This window comes from Salvelinus sp. IW2-2015, linkage group LG16 (assembly GCF_002910315.2).
Source record: "Salvelinus sp. IW2-2015 linkage group LG16, ASM291031v2, whole genome shotgun sequence".
Classification (NCBI taxonomy): domain Eukaryota; kingdom Metazoa; phylum Chordata; class Actinopteri; order Salmoniformes; family Salmonidae; genus Salvelinus; species Salvelinus sp. IW2-2015.
The window spans coordinates 17,388,228-17,414,466 of NC_036856.1; the positions used below are offsets into that span (position 1 = coordinate 17,388,228).

Sequence of the window (26,239 nt, forward strand, 5' to 3'; positions counted from 1 at the left end):
TGTTATATATGACGTCATAGCTCAGGATCTCCGCTTCACAGCTCTGTATGGGTTTTGACTGCCAGACGTTCTGAATTTGAGCACTGTGTGTGACGTTGCCCCCATCCCTCCTGATAATTTGGCAATGTTTTGGGGGGGGGGGGGGCAGTGAGGGAAATGCTATAAATTACAAGGACTTGACGTATTTTGAAAGATGAGATGTTGTGGATTATAAAAAAAATACTGCTTTGATGTCATACAAGCAAGTCCAAATGTGCACTTCACATTTCCATGTCATTATACTCTATATATGTAATATAGTGTCAACGTTCATGATCACTGTTTGATCTACACTGAACAAAAATATAAACACAACATGTAAAGTGTTGGTCCCATGTTTCATGAGCTGAAATTAAAGATCCCAGAAATGTTCCAAAATCACAAAAAGCTTATTTCAATAAAATGTTGTGCCCAAATTTGTTTACATCCCTGTCAGTGAGCATTTTCTTCTTTGCCAAGATAATTCATCCACCTGACAGATGTGGCATATCAAGAAGCTGATTAAACAGCATGATCATTACACAGGTGCACCTTGTGCTGGGCACAAGAGGCCACTCTAAAATGTGCAGTTTTGTCACACAACACAATGCCACAGATGTCTCGCGTTTTGAGGGAGTGTGCAATTGGCATGCTGACTGCAGGAATGTCCACCAGAGCTGTTGCCAGATCATTTAATGTTAATTTCTCTACCATAAACCGCCTCCAACGTCGTTTTAGAGAATTCGGCATTATGTCCAACCGGCCTCACAACCGCAGACCACGTGTGACCAATCCAACCCAGGACCTCCACATCCAGCTTCTTCACCTGCGGGACCATCTGAGACCAGCCACTCGGACAGCTGATGAAACTGAGGAGTATTTCTGTCTGTAATAAAGTCCTTTTGAGGGGAAAAACTAATTCTGATTGGCTGGGCCTGGCTCCCCAGTGGTTGGGCCTGGCTTCCCAGTAGATAGGCCTATGTTCTCCCATTCCCATCCATGGCTGCACCCCTGCCCAGTCATGTGAAACCCATAGATTAGGGCCTAATTAATTTATTACAATTGACTGATTTCATATATGAACTGTAACTCAGTAAAATCTTAATTGTTGCATTTTATTTTTGTGCAGCATAGTTACAAGATGACATGACGTTATACCCTGGGTAGTCATAAACAGAATGAGCCTACAGTATGTTTGTTGTATTGTGAGGAAATTATGCCCACCTGACCCTGATTTTGATATTTAAAATGGACCGTTTTTGGATTGCGTAAACAATAGTAATTGTGTAAAGCAGGGATGCAGGGCTGTGTTCCAAGCAAAACTACATGTTTGCTTGCTCTAGTTCCTCGCCGGCACAGTTAGGAGAGCTCAAAAGAAAGGCACCTTTTATAGTTTAAGACTCTTTTAGTCATAAAGGAGCATTGAAAATCCTTAAGAACTGTGCACACTTTGGAGAGCTGTGGACCCCTGGAAACACCAGTTGGCCCTCTATCACCTACCCCACATTTTCCTGGAATATTTTTGTTACTGAATGTATCCAGAGTATTTTCACATTTCCAAATCAACAAATGAGGCAAAGTACAGTAAATGTGAAATGCACATAAAATCAACAGTGTAATGTTTTTATTCAGTCTTGTCAGGTGAACTGTTGTCCTGACCTTTTTAGTCTAAGAATTTTCCCATAATCTCCAAACTGTTCCCTTTTTAATTGCTACCTTGGTTATGCATATGCTTTCTATATTTCTTCTGTAAGAAACATTACAATTTAGCCCTATCCATATAGGCCAATATAATAGTTCCTGCTGTCTTGTTAGTCCCTTTTAGTGAGTCCTCTCCTTGTGAGGTCTGTGTGCCTGGGCTTTGTAGGGGCTCCCTTGTGGTGTCTGGCGTTTTGTGTGCTGATTGGCATCTCATACGGGACCAGGCTCTGTGTGTGTACTGGTAGAGACTGGGTTCCAGGCCAGGGTCACCTAAACCCACTGCCTCTGGCTCTCCACCAACAATGCAGACAACAGAGGAAAGACAAGTGTACAAACGGCAACTGAGATTTAAGACCAGAAGTCAGAGCAGCCTCCATCCTGTCCCTAAAGAGTGTCTAAGCTCATTTCTGTGAGTGCTGGTGTAAGCAGGAGGCACGCCATTCAAAGTGATTCGTTTGACTTCCTCACGGGTTCGGGTTCCATCTGACAAATTACAGACAGGCAAATCAATGTATGCCATTTGCCATCACCAAACTGGCAGGATGGAGCAAGAGAGCCCTTAAATCAGCTCACACAATTTATCTCCTCAATTTTCCTATTTTCTGAGGTGCTATACAAAGTTTTAAGTCTAAGCAAAGCTCACAAATCAAACACACCTTTCCTTCACCTTCTCAACTGACTTGCCTTGCTAAAAAACTAAACCCTTCTTTCTCCTCTCCCTCAGTGAGTGCCCAGCGGCCAGACTCTCTGTCCCTGGCGGTGGCTAAGCCAGACTTGTGGACATCGAGCGGTGACGGGGAGGTGAAGCTGAGGATGGGGGAGTCGGGCTTTGCCTCTGAGCCCCCACTCACCGTAGACCAGATGTTTAAGACTGCTGTGGAGAGGTTTGGCAGCTACACTGCCCTGGGCTGGAAGGAGGGAGAGCAGACCAAGACAATCAACTACCAGGAGTACTACCAGGCCTGCCGCACCGCTGCCAAAAGCTTCCTCAAGGTGAGACTAAACACATAGACCAACTCTGCTGACACTTGACTGCTGTACTGTACATTGGATGTCAGAACAATGTGGCAACAGAAAACCCATAACAATACATGTGTATAGTTATCGAGTGTTACATACAGATGAGAACTGTGAAATATTGTATTTTATTAAACACTTTCTTAGTGCTCATGTCTCCAGTTCTCCAGTCATAAGAATGGCTTATCGACATCAGTTCCTTAAGTGTGACATCGCAACAGAGAAACTAAGTATGAGAGAAAGTTCTGTTGGCAAGGCAACAATGTATCCTCAAACCAAATATCAAGACAAACAAAAGCAAAAGAGAAGCACTGTGTACTTAAACTTAGGACCAGAAGATATTTTTACATTGATTGAGAGAGCCTATATTGGGCCAATAAGAATTCTAGCTACTTATGAAGCATGTGTTGTTCCCTAGAAACAAATATGTAATCCTGTTAAGACGAGTTTATTATAAAAGCTAGAATATTGATACTAAACGGCAGGTAGCCTAGTGGTTAGAGCGTTGGACTAGTAACCGAAAGGTTGCAAAATTGAATCCCCGAGCTGACAAGGTAAAAATCTGTCATTCTGCCCCTGAACAAGGCAGTTAACCCACTGTTCCTAGGCCGTCATTGGAAGAAATAATAATTTTGTTCTTAACTGACTTGCTAGTTAAATAAAGGTTTAAAAAAAAAAAAAAAAAAAATTTTTTTTAAGTAATTTGTGGATATTAGGTTTCTACTACTTGAAAAATAACTAATTTCTATTTAGATGCATTCATAGAAATTTACATCTCTTTAAGAGCGTCAAGTTTGTGTGATGGACATGCAAGAGATCCAGTGTTTCCCTTATATTAATTTAGCAGCGGTGCGCTAAAATCGTGCAACAAATATTTGAGATGGTCAAATGTTTTCAGTGTTGAACTTAAATGACTGAAACCAGATATCAGTATGTAGAAAAGATAATGGAGTTATTATACAGTGGGAGAACAAGTGTTGGATACACTGCCAGATTTTGCAGTTTTCCTACTTAACAAAGCATGTTAGAGGTCTGTAATTTTTATTATGTTTACTCCATGTGTAACTCTGTGTTGTTGTCTGTTCACACTGCTATGCTTTATCTTGGCCAGGTCGCAGTTGCAAATGAGAACTTGTTCTCAACTAGCCTACCTGGTTAAATAAAGGTGAAATAAAAAATAAAAAATAAAAATCATAGGTACACTTCAACTGTGAGATGGAATCTTTTTTAACAAAAATCCAGAAAATCACATTGTATGATTTTTAAGTAATTCATTTGCATTTTATTTGATCACCTACCAACCAGTAAGAATCCAGCTCTCACAGACCTGTTAGTTTTTCCTTTAGAAGCCCTCCTGTTCTCCACTCATTACCTGATATTAACTGCACCTGTTAACTCGTTACCTGTATAAAAAACACCTGTCCACACACTCAATCAAACAGACTCCAACCTCTCCACAATAGCCAAGACCAGAGAGCTGTGTAAGGACATAGGGATAAAATTGTAGACCTGCACAAGGCGGATGGGCTACAGGACAATAGGCAAGCAGCTTGGTGAGAAGGCAACAACTGTTGGCGCAATTATTAGAAAATGGAAGAGTTCAAGATTGACGGTCAATCACCCTCGGTCTGGGGCTCCATCAAGATCTCACCTCGTGGGGCATCAATGATCATGAGGAAGGTGAGGATCAGCCCAAACTACACGGCAGGAACCTGGTCAATGACCTTGAAAGAAGGCTGGGACAACAGTCTCAAAGAAAACCATTAGTAACACACTATGGATTAAAATCCTGCAGCGCATGCAAGGTCCCCCTCTCAAGCCAGCGCATGTCCAGGCCCGTCAAGTTGCCAATGACCATACTGGATGATCCCAGAGGAGGAATGGGAGAAGGTCATGTGGTCTGAGACCAAAATAGAGCTTTTTGGTCTCAACTTCACTCGCCGTGTTTGGAGGAAGAAGGATGAGTACAACCCAAGAAACACATCCCAACCGTGAAGCATGGAGGTGGAAACATCATTCTTTGGGATGCTTTTCTGCAAAGGGGACAGGACCGACTGCACCGTATTGAGGGGAGGATGATGGGGCCATGTTATCCGAGATCTTGGCCAACAACCTCCTTCCCGTCAGTAAGAGCATTGAAGATGGGTCGTGGCTGGGTTCTTCCAGCAATGACAACGACCCGAAACACAACAGCCAGGGCAACTAAGGAGTGGCTCCGTAAGAAGCATCTCGAGGTCCTGGGGTGGCCTAGCCAGTCTCCAGACTGAACCCAATAGAAAATCTTCTGGAGGGCTGAAAGTCCGTAATTGCCCCAGCGACAGCCCCGAAACCTGAAGGATCTGGAGAAGGTTGTAATGGAGGAGTGGGCCAAAATCCCTGCTGCAGTGTGTGCAAACCTGGTCAAGAACTACAGGAAACGTATGATCTCTGTAATTGCAAACACAGGTTTCTGTACCAAATATTAAGTTCTGCTTTTTTGATGTATCAAATACTTATGTCGTGCAATAAAATGCAAATTAATTACTTAAAAATCATACAATGTGATTTTCTGGATTTTTGTTTTAGATACCGTCTCTCACAGTTGAAGTGTACCTATGATAAAAAATGACAGACCTCTACATGCTTTGTAAGTAGGAAAACCTGCAAAATCGGCAGGTTATCAAATACTTGTTCTCCCCACTGTATATATATTTTAAATAGAATCATCTTTTGAGAACTAATAACCACCAGAATCTAAAATTCAAAAAGAATTCATGGCATGGGGCGCCCATTGATTTTTATTATGTTTGAGTCACTCAGATGGCATAAGCCATGGCAAAATGTGTATAATTGCAGGAAATTTGCTTTAAAACTGCACATTTTCTCTCAGCCCCATTGCAAAATGTGAATTTCTTTAGTCGAGCAGTTGCAAAAAAATTTTTTTTTTCATGGCACACGAGAAACCTGTCTTATTTAGCACCTATCTCAGTGGACTAATCCATCGCAGAGGCTCCTTGTCTAGGCTACCTGGCCTGCGCGCGAATGTATAAATGTGCCTATTTGGAGAAGTCTGATTAGTATTTCTGATTTGTCTTAACTCACCACCACTAATGAGCTGTGGAGCTTCTCAAAGTAATTTTTTCTTAACCTCAAACGGCAAGTAAACAAAGTCTGTTTTTACATCCATTGACAATAGTTCCTCAATGTATTAGAAAAATCGTTCCAAATCAAAATGTATTTGTCAAATGCTTGAAGCAACAGGTGTAGACTAACAGTGAAATGTTTACTTGCGGGTCCTTTTCCAACAATGAAGATGAGGTAAAAACAAAAATCTCATGCAAATAGTGACATAAATACACAGTGAATAAATAACATGGCTATATACAGGGAGTACCAGTACCAAGTCGATGTGCAGGGGTACGAGGTAATTGAGGTAGCTATGTACTGTACATATAGGTATGGATAAAGTGACTAGGCAACAGGATAGATAATAAACAGTAGCAGCAGCGTATGTTTGTTGGTGTGGGTAGAGTCCAGAGTGTGTGCAAAAGCAGGTCCATTCAGGTAGTCCGGGTAGCCAGTTGATTAGCTATTTTGTTTAGAAGTCTTATGGCTTGGGGGTAGAAGATGTTCAGGGTCCTGTTTGTTCCAGACATGGTACATTGGTACTGCTTGCTGTGTGGTAGCAGAGAGAACAGTCTGTGGCTTGGGTGGCTGGAATCAGAAACATTTTTGGGCCTTCATCTGACACTGCCTGGTACAGAGGTCCTGGATGGCACGGAGCTCAGCCCCAGTGACGTACTGGGCCGTCTGCACTACCCTCTAGAGCCTTGCGGTCAGATGCCAAGCAGTTGCAATACCAAGCGGTTACGCATCCAAGATGCTATCGATGGTGCCGATGTATACATTTTTGAGGATCTGAGGGCCCATGCCAATTCTTTTCAGCCTCATGAGGAGAAGAGGCATTGTCATGCCCTCTTTACAACAGTGTTGGTTTGTTTGAACCATGATAGAGCCTTAGTGATGTGGACACCGAGGAACTTGAAGCTCTTGACCTGCTCCACTACAGCCCCGTCGATGTGAATGGGGGCCTGCTCGGCCCTCCGTTTCCTGTAGTCCCCAATCGACACCTTTTGACTTACTGACGTTGAGGGAGAAGTGTTGTCCTGGCACCACACTGCCAGGTCTCTGACCTCCCCTATAGGCTGTCTCGTTGTCGGTGATCAGGCCTACCACTGTCGTGTCGTCTGCAAACTTAATGATGGTGTTGGAGTCGTGCACACCTACGCAGTCGTGGTTGAACAGGGAGTACAGGAAGGGACTAAGCACGCACCCCTGACGGGCCACTATGTTGTTGCCTAGCCTCACCACCTGGGGGCGGCCGGTCAGGAAGTCCAGGATCCAGTTGAAGAGGGAGATGTTCAGTCCCAGGGATCTTAGCGTAGTGATCAGCTTCTAGGACACTATGGTGTTGAACACTGAGCTGTAGTCAATGAATAGCCTTCTCACGTAGGTGTTCCTTTTGTCCAAGTGGGAAAGGGCAGTGTTGAGTGCAATAGAGATTGTGTCATTTGTGGAGCTGTTGGGGCGGCATGCGACTTGGAGTGGGTCCAAGGTGTCTGGGATGATGGTGTTGATGTGAGCCATGACCAGCCTTTCAAAGCATTTCATGGCTACAGTTGTGCGTGCTATGGGGATAGTCATTTAGATAGGTTACCTTGGCGTTCTTGGACACAGGGACTATGGTTGTCAGCTTGAAATATGTAGGTATTACAGACTGGGTCAGGGAGAGGTCGAAAATGTAGGTGAAGACACATTTTCTTCCAGCAATGCATTTATTTGAAACTGTTCCATGAAAAATCTAAAAATAGGAAAATCTAAACTGGCACGCAGATCGGTAGAAATGGTAAGGTAAATTGGCACTCCACATGAAAAAGATTGCTGACCCCTGAGTTGCATTCAACAAGGGAGATGGTTCGCAAACGCTGGCTAACATTAGCTAACATATTTAATTTGTTTTGTTAGCCGCAACCGTTAGCTAACAGTCTGAGAAGGTAGAAGGCGAGCTATACACTACTCCAGACAGCACTTGGCATTGCACATGGGGATCTTAGACTTGTGTGTGGCTGCTCGGCCATGGAAACCCATTTCATGAAGATCTCGACAAACAGTTCTTGTGCTGACGTTGCTTCCAGAGGCAGTTTGGAACTCTGTAGTAAGTGTTGCAACGGAGGACAGGCTATTTTTACGCACTACACGCTTCAGCACTTGGAGGTGAGTATGTGTGGCCTACCACTTCGCAGCTGAGCCGTTGTTGCTCCTAGACGTTTCCACTTCACAATAACAGCTCTTACAGTTGACCAGGGCAGCTCTAGCAGAGCAGAAATGTGACACGGTGTTGGAAAGGTGGCATCCTATGACGGTGCCACGTTGAAAGTCACTGAGCTCTTCAGTAAGGTCATTCTACTGCCAATGTTTGTCTATGGAGACTGCATGGCTGTGTACTCGAGTTTTTATACACCTGTCAGCAACGGGTGTGGCTGAAAATAGCCGAATCCACTAATTTGAAGGGGTGTCCACGTATGTATGTATGTATGTATGTATGTATGTATGTATGTATGTATGTGTGTGTGCATCTATTCTCATGCTGTATGTGTGTGTTTGTCCACAGCTTGGCTTGGAGCGCTACCATGGGGTTGGCATTCTGGGCTTCAACTCTGCTGAGTGGTTCATTTCTGACATTGCTGCCATTCTAGCTGGGTGAGTCCCTCTACTCCTGTTTCGGGGGGGTCTGACACACTCCCTGTTACTTACACTAGCCCCGTCATGTAAGTATGTGTGATGTGCAGAAGGTTTCCTGCTCACTGATATACTGTAGCCCCATCTAGATCGTGTAAGCATCTTATGTGACTACAACCAAAGACATGATGAGATATGACATATGAGCCTGTCAGAGCAGCATAGTGTATGACCTTGAATTCAGCATGTAGCCTATTGCACACATTAAAACAGTTTGATAGATCGCTGAGGTATGCCAAACACAATGACTACTCTGTTTTTGCTTTTCAGTTGTATCAGCAAATAGCTATAATCAGAACCCAAAACTCTGTAGAGCATGATCAGAAATCCAAACTCAATACAGTATGTCAAAACAAATCGAAGTTCATTTAGAGCTTGGAGTGTTTCCCACTGTCAGAACTGGTTATGTGAGAACATATGTCATGTGTAATTGGCATAGAGATCAGATACAGACTTACAATAACTTACTGTTCTGGGTGGATCAATGACTCACCTGTTGCATTCTTCTTTCATGATGATCATAACTTTCTGAAATACATTCTTACCTAGCAGAGTTGCCACACCTGTCTGTAGGAAAGGAATCTTTTTTGAGTTTGATGGAACATAAAGGCAACAACTCGCTGTACTGTTTTCTCTTGTGTTGCCAGTGGGTTTGCAGTGGGCATCTACACCACAAACTCCCCAGATGCTTGCCAGTATGTAGCAGAGAACTGCAAGGCCAACATCATTGTGGTGGAGAATCACAAGCAGCTGCAGAAGATCCTACAGGTAAGCCTAGAGGATGGCAAGGATGTAAGGTGATTTGATTTATTCATTCTCCAGGGATACCTTTTACGTTTTAGTGTATTCCTCGACTGTGGAATCTGACGCAGGTATCTAAAATGAGTGTTTTTCCTCCAGGTTCAAGACAAGCTGCCACACTTGAAAGCCATTATCCAGTACAAAGATGCACTTAAAGAGAAAAGACCAAACCTCTACACGGTATGAATGGAGTGTCAACTATTTAGATTTCATTTGAACAATAGAACACAGATCCATGCCTTCTGTCTTTTTAGAAGTGTTCATAACACAGTACGTTTTCTGCAGGTTCGTTTCCCCCCCACTCTATCCTGAATGTGTCTGCCTTGTATTGTCTGCACAGTGGACTGAGTTTATGGAGCTGGGCCGTGATGAGCCCGACACAAAGCTGGATGATATCGTCGCTATCCAGAAGCCCAACCAGTGCTGCACACTGATCTACACTTCAGGTACCACAGGCCAGCCCAAAGGAGTGATGCTCAGCCACGACAATGTGAGTGACACTGACTACAAACACCCACCACTAACACTAGTCTTTGGTTTCACACGGCCAGTGTAAAGATATCAGAGTGCTATACTTAAGCAATAATATATAAACTGGTTACCAATTACGTTGGTAACCAGTTTATAATAGCAATAAGGCTCCTCGGGGGTTTGTGATATATGGCCAATATACCACGGCTAAGGGCTGTTCTTAAGCACGACGCAACGCAGAGTACCTGGATACAGCCCTTAGCCGTGGTATATTGGCCATATATCACAAACTCCCAAGGAGCCTTATTGCTATTATAAACTGGTTACCAATGTAATTAGAGCAGTAAAAATGTTGTCATACCCATGGTATATGGTCTGATATACCACAGCTGTCAGCCAATCAGCATTCAAGGCTCTACCACACAGTTTATAATATCCTTTAAAGGTTGCTTATCAAGATGTAGTCTCGTATCTATTCAAACTCCTCTTTTGGTCTGAGTTTACCTGCTAATGACCTGCATTGTACTGACCGTCTCTCTCTCTGCAGCTGACATGGACAGCGTTCGCAGTAGGCCGCTATGTCCGGCTGGCAGAAGCCACCAAGTCTCAGGAGATGGTGGTCAGCTACCTGCCCCTCAGCCACATCGCTGCTCAGATGGTGGACATCTGGGTCACCATGAAGGTCGGAGGGGCAACATACTTCGCCCAGCCAGACGCACTGAAGGTGAGGTCTATTCTCGTTTATGAGAATCCCAAGAGGACATTTTTCTAGTTTTTCCATCTCACTGAGAAGCCTTTTTTCACAAGTTAAAATTATACCCTGTCCTCACATAAGACAACTCTTTGTTTCCCCGTTGATCAGATCGTTAGTGTTTCTGCTCTCTGTAAAAAGGCTTTTCTTCACAAAAGTGCCAGCTTTGCACGTTGCAATTGCAAACTCTTTTGAACAGTTCTGTGATTCTCAGGAGCTGAACTGTCTTTCTCAATATGATCGTGTCAGTGAAACTCCACACACAGTCACACATACTTTGTGCCTACAAACCCCTTTAGTGTGTATATGTTGTGACTGAGCTCCCTTCCTGTCTGTTCTCAGGGCTCCCTGGTTAACACAATGAGAGAGGTGCGTCCCACAGCCTTCATGGGCGTACCACGTGTCTGGGAGAAGATGCAGGAGAAGATGAAGTCCGTCGGGGCCAAGTCGTCCACCGTGCGCAGAAAGGTGGCAGTCTGGGCCAAAGGAGTGGGTTTGCAGACCAACCTCAGCAAGATGAACCAGTATGTGTTATACATGGGCCTATTTAGTAGGGAGGGGCGGATCTGTATCACCACCTCTGTGGTTCTGACTTTGCAGCGATTTCCCTCAAGGCGAATACTAATTTGTCACAAAGATGACAGAACAGGATCAGTAGTTGTCTTGCCCACGCACAGTATAATAATGCTAGCACAGTATGTACAGTAGTGAACTATAGCCTGGTGTACGAAGAGAGACATGTTCTGATGTTGTATTAAACTCCTGCTTCCTCTTCTGCCTGCTCAGGAATGGAGCTATGGCGAGGACGCCCATGAACTACCGCTTGGCCAAGAAGCTGGTGTTCAAGAAGGTCCGTAAGGCCCTGGGTCTGGACCGCTGCACCAAGTGTTACACAGGCGCCGCCCCCATCACCAAGGACACCCTGGAGTTCTTCCTCAGCCTGGACATCCCAGTGTACGAGCTGTACGGAATGAGTGAGAGCACTGGACCTCACACCATCTCTCTGCCCGACGCATTCCGCCTCACCAGGTAACTAAACCCTCCACATACACCTAAACACACAAGGCCTGAAATGACATATTACCTCAGCTTTTAGAAAGTATTTTTGTTGTATACGCTTTGTGTTTAAGATCTGCAAAGTTAGTGATTTATGTCTCGTCTCCCCAGCGTTGGGAAGTTGATCCCTGGTTGTGAGACTAAGATTAACAATCCTGACGAGGAGGGCAATGGGGAGATCTGCTTCTGGGGACGCCATGTCTTCATGGGCTACCTAAACCAGGCCGACAAGACCGAGGACGCCCTGGACGCTGAGGGCTGGCTGCACTCTGGAGACCTGGGAAAACACGACGACAACGGCTTCCTCTTCATCACTGGACGCATCAAAGGTACAGTCTTCTCTACACACTCTATAACCCCATATCTAAAATACCCCCAACCCTATCCCGGTCATCAGAACCCAGCTTTAAACGGAATATACTGATGTTTTATAAAAGCCTCAGTCGACAGAAGATATTATTTTATTGTCTGGCTCCACATAGAGAGAACCTATCCTAAATAAAACTTGCGTTTCAATGTGTGTCCAGAGCTGATCATCACAGCGGGTGGAGAGAACATCCCTCCAGTGCCAATCGAGGATGCTGTGAAGGAGGCCGTGCCGCTGGTTAGCAACGCCATGCTCATTGGAGACAAGAGGAAGTTCCTCGCCATGCTGCTCACCATTAAGGTATGAACCGTTGGCTACAGTACTCCGTTTGTTGGTTTTATTTTACCAGTTAAGTTGACTAGGAACATATTGTCATTTAAAGCAACGACCTGGGGAATAGTTACAGGGGGGACGAGAGGGGATGAATGAGCCATTTGGAATTGTTTGTGTGTCGGTGTGAAACCAAATCCCCATGCCAATATGACCTATCTCAAAGGTCATATTTCAAGTTCTGACAAAACATTTTCTTCAGAACAGGGATGTTATGTTGTGTATCATGGCTATCTATTACAGCCACTTTAAGATGATCTAGTAGTTGTGAAATACCATGTGTAATCAGATGCAGCCTGCATTAGAGATTGCACAGTGCTGTATAAACTCCTCATCACTGCTCCTTATCATGTAATCACAGGATGGGGCAAGACGGTCACAGTGGGTTATTCACAATTCTTCTTTATTGTAAGTTATACAACTTCTGTCCAACCACTGCCACCTGGTGGACATTTTAGCAAACTGCAAGTCTTTATGGTATCATTGTCAGTTAATAATAGGATTCATTGACAAGAGAAATTATTCATGAGCAAAACAGCCTTCTAAGAAAATGTCTGTTCTTTTGTTTCAGGACTCCTTCCCAAATAAAACATCTGTCTCTTTACCCCTCAGTGCCAGGTGAACGGAGACACTGGTGCTCCTGAAGATGAGCTGATGCCCGAGGCCGTAGAGCTGTGCCGAAAGCTGGGCAGCAATGCCACGCGAGTCTCAGAGATCGCCGGTGGGCGTGACCCAGTCATCCATGCCGCTATCCAGGAGGGTATCAACCGCGTCAACGAGAAAGCCACCTCCAACGCCCAGCGCATCCAGAAGTGGACCATTCTAAACCAGGACTTCTCCATCCCTGGGGGAGAGCTGGGTGAGCGGGGCGGGGAGCAGCCTGGGCAGGGGCCCTGGGTAGGATGGTGTGCATGTTTGTTTAGTGCCATGTTCTTCTCTTCTGGTCCTGAAGGACTGCAGTATGACGTTTTTCCCAGGTCACTATATAAGCTAGACTCAAGTTTCCATAATGTTGTCTCATTTCCATTAATTTCAATATAATTGTTTTTGGTTGACCTTTCTGTCTACTACAGACCATGTCGTCACTGTAGTTTTCCCCACCTATCCAGTGGCGGGTGTTGATGAGCATAACAATAGGATTTTTATAGCCGACTCAGTCTCATTCTCTCTCTCAGGCCCCACTATGAAGCTGAAGAGACCGGTGGTCATGAAGATGTACAAAGAGCAAGTCGAGAATTTCTACAAAGAGGTGGTGACCCCAAGCACCCCTGATAACTCCATGCCCCCCACATAGGCATGGGACAGAAATACCCTTGCAGAGCAATTCAGAGAAACACTACAAAAGACATGCAGACAGAACAGTCTCTTAGACAACCACTCCTTGTTCAGTTCCTGTTTCTCTCCTGTGAACATTTTTTGCTAGCTTCCTCCTTTCATTATTGGGTTTTGTTTACATTTGTGGGTGTTGTAAAGAAAAAAATATAAGGAAGAACATCCATGAGAAGCCATTGTAAACCTTTAGGATTTTTTTAAGATGAGTTGTTGATAAGCTGATTTCAACTATTTTATTTTATTGTGATGAAGAACAATAATATATGATAGATGAAGTACAGTTGTATGTGATGAGGCCTTGTTAATTTACTGTGATACTTGCAAATAAATTGCATAAAATCCAAAAAGTCCATAGGACATGGTAGTAGAATTTTGGGGGAAAGTTACTATTTTTCATTTTTCCAAAGTCAGAAATTACTTGGACCAAATACACACATTGGATGATAAATAATTATTACATCCAGTGATCCCTGGGTTCGATTAAAAATAAAAGACATGAAGTAAAATGACAGGGAAAGAAAACACTGAACATATCATTGTCCTATTTATTAGTATTGTATTGTTTTTCTGTCTGGTTTGAGTTGATGAAAGTGCGTCTATCATTGTGTTGTAGCTCCTAAATCGTGCAGTTCTGCAATAAAAACAAGACAAGCCCTGGGACGTCCAATGAAAATTAAGTTAATTCCTTGGCGCCATAAGCACATGGCCCAATGTTGAACTTCTGCACCTACCTTATCTGAAAGAGAGCATCCAAATCTCTTTCTTCATGCTACAGAACCATATTATTCAAGCCATATTAGTTTAGCCATGTTTTATATCCAATGAGTTTTATGTACTCTGATAGGCTGTGTCATACAGACTATGCAATTGCCTGGTCTTGTTGGAATGTTTTGTAAAATTGCTGTGACCATTTGTTAAATACTGTAAATATGTTTTGCTTACATTTCCTCTTCTCTGGTCTTTATTACATAGAATGTTTTAGTCTACAGATCATCAGTCTTGTCTTGAAGTGTGAGATATCCACCACTTTCCTCTTGCATACCAGCACAACGCAGACGCGTGTGATGAGAAAAGATTTTGGTACTTGCACCACTGAATTTGTCTTTCTGAGAACCGGTTCATTATGTTCTCTGGGGTAACTAATCTAAACAAGAGGACACAGAATTTAGTAGCATTTCAAAATAAGCATTCATCCTGAAACGTAGATACAATCATACCTAAGACAGGTGTTCACTCTTACATTGCAAATACTCTCCCTCAACATACATATGCATGCTGAGTGGACTTCTGAAAACCATGTATCTCTGCTACCTACTGTACATGTTAGGAGGACTTGGACTTCTGTGTCTTATTGCTGGTTGTGAATTTTGGCCATCAGTACTTTTGAACATTTATCTTTTGATGAAATGTTTAAAACAAAGTCATCTAATACTAATGAAATCCAAAGATCCCAGTTGTAAACAATTGCCACTAACATGCCAATGTCTCAGACGAAAGTGAGTAGGTCAAGCCCCTTGCAAAGATGTTAGAGGGCTTCCATAGAGAGAAGCTCAACTGGAGACCCATGTTGATGTTCAGGAAGACCTGTAAATAAACTATTAGCTTACCAAGAGTGACCTTGTAATGTGTTTGTTGAATGAAGTTGTGTACAGAATCAAACAAAGGTGATGAATCAGTATTTTCTTTTCCCAACTGATTTCTGCACTGGCATAAATATATACTGAAGAGCTGTAGCTACTGCAACTAGCCAGTCACTGCTCCATACCAAGGAAGCCCCACGCAAAGTCAACTTCCTAACACCAGGAGGACTTTGAGCATTTGGAAAAACCTGTATCTTTTTTTACATGCAAATCAATCGCTTCAAATGCATACAAGGCAGTTCATGACTGCCAACTAAAGACACATTATACCGGTTTAACCTGCGCCTCAACAAGCTTAAGCGCTTTTCTTGTATTGGGTGGGGAAGAAACCGGAGTGTTCCGTATGTGACCTAGCTGGGAAATAAGTTATTTATTCTGTAATATCAAGAGCAGTTATGTAGTTCTTTTTGCATATTTTCAGATAAACATACAGTACCAGGTAGCCACTTTAGGTATTAAAGATGAGATTGGGGGGGAAGAAACACCACAATAACTGCTTAAGTTAAGAAAAACTACAACGCATAATTGCATGTATTAAACAATGGAATCTAGAAACCTTGTCAGCATAACCTTTTGAACTCTGCAGTGCCTGATTCACCCCACAATCTGCTTAACATGAATGACCTCCACATGACCTATGTAACTTCACCCCTTCCAACAGAGCCCATCCAGAGTTCAGAAGGTCAAACTGGTCAACTAAGAGCCACAAACAGTACTCAATTACTTTATTAATATGATTTCAAAATAAAAAATTAGTTCTCCTTATCAAAACTTGCATTATATGGCCACATGGTGGCATCGTATGCCAAGTTTAAAATACAACATTTTGTTGTTCAGCCCAAGGTAGCATTAACCAAATGAATGGAACACATTTTATCCCCCCCAATCAAACCCTCCCTTGACAAATAAATACAGCCAACCCCATCCCCGACACATGACAACCATTGACACAGGAAGCGGCCCTCCGCACATGCCCCCTCACATTCCTAACAGCATCAGAAGAAGGAACAGTTACCATTTGCTGCTTTTTGTCTTTGTATCTTGTTAAAATCCACAGTAGATGGTCTACCTTTGCTTAATCACACACTCTACCGGCCAAAAGTTAGCATGTCATTCAAGTTTTTTTATTTTTTACTATTTTCTACATTGTAGAATAATAGTGAAGACGTCACAACTATGAAATAACACATATGGTATCATGTAGCAACCAAGGAAGTGTTAAACAAATCAAAATATACTTTATAGTTGAGATTCTTCAAAGTAGCCACCCTTTGCCTTGATGACAGCTTTGCACACTCTAGGCATTCTCTCAACCAGCTTCATGAGGTAGTCACCTAGAATGCATTTCAATTAAAAGAAGTGCCTTGTTAAAAGTTCATTTGTGGAATTTCTTTCCTTCTTAATGCGTTTGAGCCAATCAGTTGTGTTGTGACAAGGTAGCGGTGGTATACAGAAGATAGCGCTATTTGGTAAAAGACCAAGTCCATATTATGGCAAGAACAGCTCAAATAAGCAAAGAAAAACAACAGTCCATCATAAATTTAAGACAGGAAGGTCAGTCACTAAGGAACATTTCAAGAACTTTTACAGTTTCTTCAAGTGTAGTCGCAAGAACCATCAAGCGCTATGATGAAACTGGCTCTCATGAGGACCGCCACAAGAATGGAAGACCCAGAGTTACCTCTGCTGTAGAGGATACGTTCATTAGAGTTACCAGCCTCAGAAATTGCAGCCCAAATAAATGCTTCAGAGTTCAAGTAACAGACACATCTCAACATCAACTGTTCAGAGGAGACTGTGTGAATCAGGCATTCATGGTCTAATTGCTGCAAAGAAACCACTACTGAAGGACACCAATAGGAAGAAGAGACTTAGACCGGTGGAAATCTGTCCTTTGGTCTGATGAGTAAAATTAGCGATTTTTGGTTCCAACCGACGTGTCTTTGTGAGACGCAGAGTAGGTGAACAGATGATCTCCGCATGTGTGGTTCCCACCATGAAGCATGGAGGAGGTGGTGTGATGGTGTGGGGTGCTTTGCTGGTGACTGTCTGTGATTTATTTAGAATTCAAGGCACACTTAACCAGCATGGCTACCACAGTATTCTGCAGCTATACGCCATCCCATCTGATTTGAGCTTAGTGGGACTATCATTTGTTTTTCAACAGGACAATGACCCAACGTGCCTCCAGGCTGTGTAAGGGCTATTTTACCAAGAAGGAGTGATGGAGTGCTGCATCAGATGACCTGGCCTCCACAATCACCCTGACCTTAACCAAATTGAGATGGTTTGGGATGAGTCGAACCACAGAGTGAAGGAAAAGCAGCCAACAAGTGCTCAGTATATGTGGGAACTCCTTCAAGGCTGTTGGAAAAGCATTCCAGATGAAGCTGGTTGAGAGAATGCCAAGAGTGTGCAAAGCTGTCATCAAGGCAAAGGGTGGCTAAGTGTTTAACACTTTTTTGGTTACTACATGATTCCATATGTGTTTTTTCATAGTTTTGATGTCTTCACTATTATTCTACAATGTAGAAAATAGTAAAAATAATGAAAATCCTTGAATGAGTAGGTGTTTTAAAACTTTTGACTGGTACTGTATATTGATATAGATTCAATTGAAATGCTTCCTTCCACCGTAGTATCTTTTCCTATGGTGTTATTGTTTAACAGTTTAAGGGATCGCACTTGGATAAAAATACAGATCAATATTGAACCAAAGAGAGGGTGAGTTTGTGCCTGGGCTTCGTAACCATGCCTCATAGAGTACGGACAAATAGAACACTGCCTCATACTTTGAGTTAAAAATACTCAAATTATAATAGGACATACACATAAAAATACTTATTCTCACTGAAAAGTCCACCTTTTCCTCCTTGATAAATGTATACCGTATGATATAGACTTGGTTAGCTCATACATCAAACATATTCCCAACACCTGTTCCATGGTGTCCAACTGCAACAACTATGATACACAATACAACATTCAGGGAAGTTCTCCATGGCGCAACATTAGGCCTAAAATAACAGAATTGACAGCATGTTTCTGTATGTATAATAACACATGCCAACACAAATAAAAACTATTAAATAATTTAAAAAAAGGTTGGCAAAAAAATCTATTCATGTTGTATTGCATGTAAATATTGTATAAAATTCTTAAAAATACAGTTTAGATAATTACTTAAGTACTGAAGTCACCACAGCCAAAAGTGCAGAGGTACATAAATAAAAGATTGACTGTTGGTAGACGGTTGGTGGGGCTTCTCTATGGAAGAGCTGCACAGAGCTGCCTGCCACTCAACCCTTCAGCCCCCCCCCCCCCTCATATTCACACACACGAGGACAAGAACGTTCCTCTCGCTTGACACACACAACCCATCCCACTCACACAGTTGCAAAGTACATCTTTTAAAAATCCCTGGCAGGGATGTTGACATAGGCACAGCCAGACAAATAAAGGGGTGGTGGACAGAGCAGAGTGGATGCAGAGAGGAACTTAAGGCGGTTGTTGTTTCACTCTAGAACAGATCCACACATTCAGACCTCAACACCACAGCACCCTCACAGAGGAGAAGAAGGGCCAGAGAGCTGTGTGTGCACTTTGCAGGCCCAGGCAACAGAACGGACACAACTATTAAAGCTATTATCATCAAAATAAATACAGCTGTTCACTAGGTGAAACAGAAAGACAGTGAGGGGGAGCACCCGAAGAGAAAACTTTACTGTTAGTCGGAGTGTGAAACCACAGTGGACGTGAAGGCTAGAGGGGCCCCAGTAAGAGAAACATGTCTAGCAGGCTGACTGACTGGCTGGCTGACTGAGGCCTGGTCTGGCACTGACCCTATCCATAGAAAACTAAACCTCAGACACAACACAATATCAGCTATACAACCATTAGGATCTGGAAAGAAACAAGGCAAAGTACCACCGCTGATGAACAGATGAGTCTTAGAATTTCTGGAAGGCTTGTGTTCCTAATAATAGCAGAGATCACTGGAAGAAGCAGAGAAACCCCACTGGGAGCATCAACTGATTTTAAGAGAGGGCACTTATGACAAATGGACTTTCAGGCTTCCCAAGTAACACTTAGTCAGGAGAGGGACTTGCTCTTTAACCAGTGTCAGTGGGCCCTCACACTGGCCAACGCATAAAGGCACTGAGATGATAGTAGGTTTGTTGCTAGCCCTAGAAAATGAACAGTAATACATTCATAGCTCACAGGTATCTGAATCGCAATCCCACAAATACTCCAAACTTATCAGTACAATAATAAAATGTAAAAAAGCGTGGACCATTGTTTTGGGGGGGGGGGTCTATGGCTACGGCTTTTTACCCCCCACCACTTAAAAAGGCCATTCAGAAGTGATCCTCCACAGCTATTTCCCCTAACTGTTGAGCCCTTTCATGCACATCGAGATGGAAGGAGGGAGGGATGTTTGAACTGACAAACTGACAAGAGATGAACCCCATCCAGAACACTACCACCAACAGGCACATACACAACTTAGTGCCTGCGTGTGTAGAGACACCCTGGCATGGGACCCAAATGCCTCTCACTGTGAGTGTGTGTGTAAGGGCTGTTGCTTGTGCTCAAGCTAGCTTAAAGAACACTGAAAAAGTGACTAACCAAAGACATCCCCCCTAAAGCCTCTGAAATGCTCACACAGACACACACCCGAATGCATGCATGCATAGACAGGAATATTCCTACAGAGAAATTAACTCCAGCAGAGATGAGGGGGAGGGGAGGAGTGTTGTGCCGGGTAAGAGTGTGTGAGTGGGGAGGAAGGAGAGGAGGAGGGAAGTATTGGGTTTGCAATGGCTAGAAGTGAGGCGAGAGGGGGAGGAGAGTGGTCGCATTCCACAGTTCTGCACACAGGCTGCTCTGCTGCTCTCCATAACAAACATATATAATACATCTCTTGCCAGTCCCAGGCCAGCTCCTCTAGTCTGGTCCCCCAGTCCAGTTCAGGTTAGCGGGACAGTGGCATAGCTGCTCTGACCTCATCCTCTCTCCTCTCTCCTCCCTCGTCCTGTTCCTCCATTCTCCAGCAAATAGTGAAAGTGTGTGTTCTATTGTTATTCTGTGGTTTCTCTCTGTAGCTCTGCTACAGCTCCACCTCCCCAGTGGGGGTCCAGGGGCTGAGGAGAGACAGCAGCCCAGCACCGGCCCCGCCGCGGTCCTCTGCGCTGCAGGCTTCCTGTCACGTGGCCGTGGTCTCCAGGCAGCTCTGTAGTTTGCGGACGGTCAACTCGTCCAGAGAGAACAGGTCAAAGTCAAAGGTGGTGTTGGTCACGTTGAAGTGGCCCGTCTCCTCGATCAGATTCACTATCTGGGGAGGAGAGGAAAGGAGGGTAATACCCGGGCTTCGATGAACATAAAATCACATTGAACATACAAAATAGCGTGAACTGTGACATGATAACAGAGGAGTAAAAGGTTTGTTTTACAACACATGTATACGCCACACACTGACATATGTGAACACAACCACACACACACCTGCTGTAGGACGTTGCGCTCCCTCAGAGCCATTAGTCTGCGGTGGAGGTCCACCAACTCCTCTGTGTAGGCCTGAAGAGGATAGTGGAGAACTGCTTAGTGAGTTAACCATTATTAAAACCGGTCCATTCAGTATGTGATTTCTGATTAACCAGTGCTGTCTACTGCATCTGAGTGAGTTGTACACCATGAAGAATGTGGAGTGACAAGCTGGTAGTGACATCTAGAATAGTGGTGATAAAGCAGTACTGTAGAATTTGAACTAGAGTATATTGAACACTGCACTGGTAATATAATTACTTGATACAGATGTTTGAACACAAGAGAAATAAGAAAAAAGGTAATAAAGTGTGAATATTTACCCTTCCTACCTTGTCGTATCCCTTCTTCAGCACCTTCTCTGGGCGGCTGCAGATGTCTGGGCTCTTCCTGCCCAAGACCTGCTCAGACAACACAGAGAGAGAGAGGTGGAGGGGGAGGACAGAGGGATAAACAGATAGAACACAGAGAGAGGTGGAGGACAGGACAGAGGGATAAACAGATAGAACACAGAGAGAGGTGGAGGGGGAGGACAGAGGGATAAACAGATAGAACACAGAGAGAGGTGTCTCACTTGGTAGTTTTCCCCCACTTCCAGTGGCGGTGGTTGACCTCGTACGGCATAACAACGGATTCTTCTTTTATTTGTGATGCCGACCTTTACAGTTCTTCTAGTTTTCATTTCTCTCCTCAGTGTTCACCTGCTTCACTCAGTGAAGCTGAAGAGACCGGTGGTCCCATGAAGATGTACACTACAAGAGGCAAAGAGTCGCACGAATCTTTTCTACACGTATAGGAGAGGTTGTGACCCTCACAATCTCGATCTATCCTGATAACTCCACTGCCTTCCCTCCCCACCATAGGCATGGGACACGTTGAAATTAACTCCTTGCAGAGCAATTCAGGAGAAACACTACAAAAGAACATGGCAGACAGAACAGTCTCTTATGACAAACCACTCCTTGTTCAAGTTCCTGTTTCTTTTCATCTGTGAACATTTTTGCTAGCTTCCTCCTTTCATTATTGGGTTTTGGTTTACATTTGTGGGTAGTTGTAAGAAAAAAGAATATAAGGAAGCACATCCCATGAGAAGACCCACCTCTTCTCATTGTAAAAACCACTTCTAGGTGATTCTTTCTTTCTCAATTGGATGAGTTTGGTTTTTGATAAGCTGTCAATTTATCATTCACCACTATTTTATTTTTTCATTGTGATGAAGGGGACATATTTTAATTAATATGATAGATGAAGTTCAGTTGTCATGTGATCGAGCTGCTTGTTAATCTGTACGGGTTGTGATACTTGTCAGTCAATCAATTGCATACAACACTCCAAAAGGAGTCCATAGGATCACCTATGGCTAGATAGAATTTTGGGGGAAAGTATCAACCTATTTTCTTTCATTTCTTTCTCTAAAGTTTTTGCTGCATTCGTATACTATGTTGTATACTTGGACCCAAAATACACCCACCACATTTGGATGATAAATAACTTATTAGGGATCCTTCCCAGTGATTCCCCTCCCATCCGGGTTTCGATTTAACAATAAAAGACATGAAGTTACACATGTGGTGACATGGTGAACACGAATAAATCTGGTTCACTGAATAAGCATTTATTCATTGTCCTCACTTTTTACTGTAGTCCTTATTCGTATTGTTTTTTTTCTGTCTGGTTTGAGTTGATGAAAGTGCGTCTATCTATTGTGCTTGTAGCTCTAAATCGTCAGTTCTGCAATAAAAACAAGACCACCAGCCTCCTGGGCAAGCCTCATCTGGTGTTCTCCACTATGAAATTTCTAGTGTTTATTTAAATTCCCTCTGGCGCCCCATCTTGTCCTCCCCCGTCCAGGCCACCCATATCTATTTCTGGTTGTTTTCTAGTGCACCATGGCCTGTCTATTAATTGATTTGAAACCTTCCTGCAATACCTACCTGTCTCTTCAATCTGAAAAGAGAGCCATCCAAATCTCCTTTCTTTCATGCTACCAACCGAACCAATATCTTATTCAAGCCATATTAGTTTTAGCGCATGTTTTTATTTATCAACTGGAGTTTTATGTACTCCTGATAGGCTGTGTATACAGACTATGCAATTGCCTGGCTCCTGTTGGATAAATGTTTTGTAAAATTGCTGTGCACGCATTCTGTTAATCATTACTCTCGTGGGGTTGTTTTCTAGTAATGATGTTTTGCTTGACATTCCCTCTTCTTGTTGTTGTACTTTATTTCACACCTAGATATGGTTCTTTGGTTATGTCTACTCCAGAATCATCAAGTCCTTGTCTTGAAGTGCCTGAGATCATCCACTCCCCACTTTCCTTATCCCTTGCAATAACCAGCACTAGATCCATCACAACTCGCAGAGCGCGTCGCCTCTCTTGCTGTTCGCTACAGACGTCTGGTTTCATGTCTCCCCTTGTTACTGGTCCTCGATAACTCGATTTGCGTGTGATGAGAAAAGATTTTGGTACTTATGCACCACTGAAATTTGTCTCTCCTCTCTTGCGAACCCGGTTCATTCAATGTTCTCTGGGGTAACCTAATCTATTCAATAGTCCCAACAAGAGACTAGTCTTCTCTGTGTTCTAAAACAGAATATTAGTAGAATTATCAAAATAAGCATTTTCTCATTGGTTTGATACCCCTTGAAACGTAGATACACATGGTTCCTCCATACCTAATATCAGACAGGTGTTCACTTCTTACATTGCAAATACTCTCCCCTCAACATAGACATATGCATGCTAAGCTGTGCACTTCTGGAAACCATGTATGCTCTGCTAACCACACCTTCTACTGTAACATACTGTTTAGGTTTCTCTTGGTGTTCATCTGTTTATCCAGGGACTTTGGACTTTCTGTGGTCTTATTGCTCGCCATCTCCTCGGGTGTGTGAATTTTGGCCATCAAGTACTTTTGAACATTTATCTTTTGAAAATGAAATGTTTTAAAACAAAGTCATTCTAATACTCCGATTAATGAAATCAGATCCAGTTGTAAACAATTGCCCCCCCGACCACTTAACATGCCAATTCCGTCATTCACCTCGAACCGAAAGTTGACGTTCCTTAGTGGTGTTCTAATCGTGTTTATTCTTACAGCATGAACTTCAATCCCCCTGTCTGTCCTCCCCCCCTGTTTCGAAAAGCACATGTTCGAGAGGCTTTCCATAGAGAAGGAATATACCTCCTTCTCTGGTGTTTCTAGCATCTGTTTGTCCACTACCTGTCTGTCCTACGCTCAACTGGAGACCATCTCCATGAGTTGATGTTCAGAGTTGTTAGCACCGGTGCAAGGCATCAGATTAAGCACCTACGATAATGCACTTCTTCGTCCTCGCTGGTGTGTTCCTATGTAAAAAAATCTGTTTAAATTTCCCTACTGGGTCCTGTCTCTAACACTAAGAACTATTAACTATTAAAGCCTACCATTATACCAGAGTGACGCTTGTAATGTTTTTGTTGAAGTGAAGTTGTGTAACAGCGTCGTTACTTGATGCTTAAACTACAAAGCGTAATGGAATCCAGTCTGGTTATTCCATTGTTCTTTTCCTTTCTTCGTTTCCCAACCCGATCATGGATCCGCCTTCGATCCAGCTTCAGACTGATTTCCTACGCTTCTGCCATATATTTCACCAGTGGGCAGCGATTCCGTCTCTGGGTATAGCTATCTTGTTTATTCTCCCAGTATTCATTAGCGTCTCTCACGAGGTATTACACCTTCACGTCACCTAGAACAAGAGTTGCCTAATTCCATTACCAGCTGCTCTCTGTGTTCTAGAATAAAGAGAGCTAAAAACTTCTGTTTTATGGACCCTCCTAGCGGCAATTTCCTGTCACTACATAAACTCTCTCGTTGTGTTCATAATCTGTTTTAAAAGTCCTCTCGTACTATAACTGTCCCCTTCTGGCTGCCTACTGTCCTCCACAACCTCTCCTCTCTGTGTTCCTAATCTGTTTATTTTTCATATTCACCTCTGGGGTCCTCATACACCTTTCGCCCGCTTTCACTTACCACTCCACACTCTCTCGTGTTATATTCTGTTTATTTTTATATTTGCCTCTGGTCCTCACTCAATTCCTCGCAACACCCAGCTCTCTGTGTTCTATCTGTTTATCCCTCTGTCCTCCCCCTCCACCTCTCTCTGTGTTCTATCTGTTTATCCCTCTGTCCTCCCCTCCACTCTCTCTGTGTTTCTATCTGTTTATCCCTCTGTCCTCCCCCTCCACCTCTCTCTTGTGTTCTATCTGTTTATCCTCTGCTCTGTCCCTCCTCCCTCCACCACCTCTCTCGTCTGTGTTCTATCTGTTTTATCCCTCTGCTCGTCCTCCCCCCTCCACCTCTCTCTGTGTTCTATCTGTTTATTCCCTCTGTCCTCCCTCCACCTCTCTCTGTGTTCTTATCTGTTTATCCCTCTGTCCTCCCCTCCTTCACACCTCTCTCTGTGTCTATCTGTTTATCCCTCTGTCCTCCCCCTCCACCTCTCTCTGTGTTCTATCTTGTTTATATCCTCTGTCCTCCCCTCCACCTCTCTCTGTGTTCTATCTGTTTATTTCCTCTGTCCTGTCCTCTCCACCACTTCTTTGTGTTCTATCTGTTTATCCCTCTGTCCTCCCCTCCACCTCTCTCTGTGTTCTATCTGTTTATCCCTCTGTCCTCCCCCTCCACCTCTCTCTGTGTTCTATCTGTTTTATTTCTCCTCTCCTCTTGTCCTCCCGCCTCCATCCCTCTCTCTGTGTTCTACTATCTGTTTATCCCTCTGTCCTCCCCTCCACCTCTCTGTGTTCTATCTGTTTATCCCTCTGTCCTCTCACCTCTCTCGTTCTATCTGTTTATCCCTCTGTCCTCCTCCACCTCTCTTGTGTTCTATCTGTTATCCCTCTGTCCTCCCTCCTTCCCCCTCCTCAACCCTCTCTGTGTTCCCTTTCTATCGTGTTTATCTGTTTATCCCTCTGTCCTCCCCCTCCCCTCCTTCTCTCATTGACCTCTCTGTTCTCTCTGTGTTCTATCTATCTCCTTGTTTATGTTTTCCCCTCTGGTCCTGTCCTCCTGTCCGTCCTATCCCTCCTCTTCTGTGTTCTATTCTGTTATCCCTCTGTCTCCTCTCTCATCCCCCTCCACCTCTCTGTGTTCTATCTGTTTATCCTCTGTCCTTCCTCCACCTCTCTCGTGTTCTATCTGTTTATCCCTCTGTCCTTCCTCCACCTCTCTCTGTGTTCTATCTGTTTATCCCTCTGTCCTCCCTCCACCTCTCTCTGTGTTTCTATCTGTTTATCCCTCTGTCCTCCCCTCCACCTCTCTCGTGTTCTATCTGTTTATCCCTCTGTCCTCCTCCACCTCTCTCTGTGTTCTATTCTGTTTATCCCTCTTGTCCTCCCCTCCCCTCTCTCTCTGTGTTCTATCTGTTTATCCCTCTGTCCTCCCTCCACCT

At 43.6% G+C, this 26,239-nt stretch overlaps 2 protein-coding genes across 6 annotated transcripts in view; one reads left to right on the forward strand and one right to left on the reverse strand.

The window, feature by feature from the left end:
• The window catches only part of acsbg2 (acyl-CoA synthetase bubblegum family member 2), a 28,450-nt gene extending 13,216 nt beyond the window's left edge, over nt 1-15,234 (forward strand). For 3 of the 4 annotated variants that reach the window (XM_024003645.2, XM_024003643.1, XM_070447558.1), the window contains 12 exons: nt 2,444-2,712; nt 8,387-8,475; nt 9,162-9,282; nt 9,415-9,495; nt 9,656-9,805; nt 10,334-10,510; nt 10,880-11,061; nt 11,324-11,566; nt 11,705-11,922; nt 12,121-12,260; nt 12,903-13,149; nt 13,466-15,234. In XM_024003645.2, the coding sequence (XP_023859413.1) occupies nt 2,444-2,712; nt 8,387-8,475; nt 9,162-9,282; nt 9,415-9,495; nt 9,656-9,805; nt 10,334-10,510; nt 10,880-11,061; nt 11,324-11,566; nt 11,705-11,922; nt 12,121-12,260; nt 12,903-13,149; nt 13,466-13,584 (2,036 nt within the window). In that variant the 3' untranslated portion in view covers nt 13,585-15,234. Of the gene's footprint in view, nt 1-2,443; nt 2,713-8,386; nt 8,476-9,161; nt 9,283-9,414; nt 9,496-9,600; nt 9,806-10,333; nt 10,511-10,879; nt 11,062-11,323; nt 11,567-11,704; nt 11,923-12,120; nt 12,261-12,902; nt 13,150-13,465 lie in introns of those variants that run through there. The other variant, XM_024003646.2, reaches the window with a different exon arrangement.
• A 379-nt stretch (nt 15,235-15,613) lies between these two features.
• The window catches only part of LOC111975794 (protein ENL), a 33,195-nt gene continuing 22,569 nt past the window's right edge, over nt 15,614-26,239 (reverse strand). Inside the window, exons 9-11 of one of the 2 annotated variants that reach the window (XM_024004384.2) lie at nt 21,139-21,207; nt 20,768-20,839; nt 15,614-20,597 (exon numbers count right to left, since the gene is read on the reverse strand). In XM_024004384.2, the coding sequence (XP_023860152.1) occupies nt 20,469-20,597; nt 20,768-20,839; nt 21,139-21,207 (270 nt within the window). In that variant the 3' untranslated portion in view covers nt 15,614-20,468. Of the gene's footprint in view, nt 20,598-20,767; nt 20,840-21,129; nt 21,208-26,239 lie in introns of both variants that reach the window. The other variant, XM_024004383.2, reaches the window with a different exon arrangement.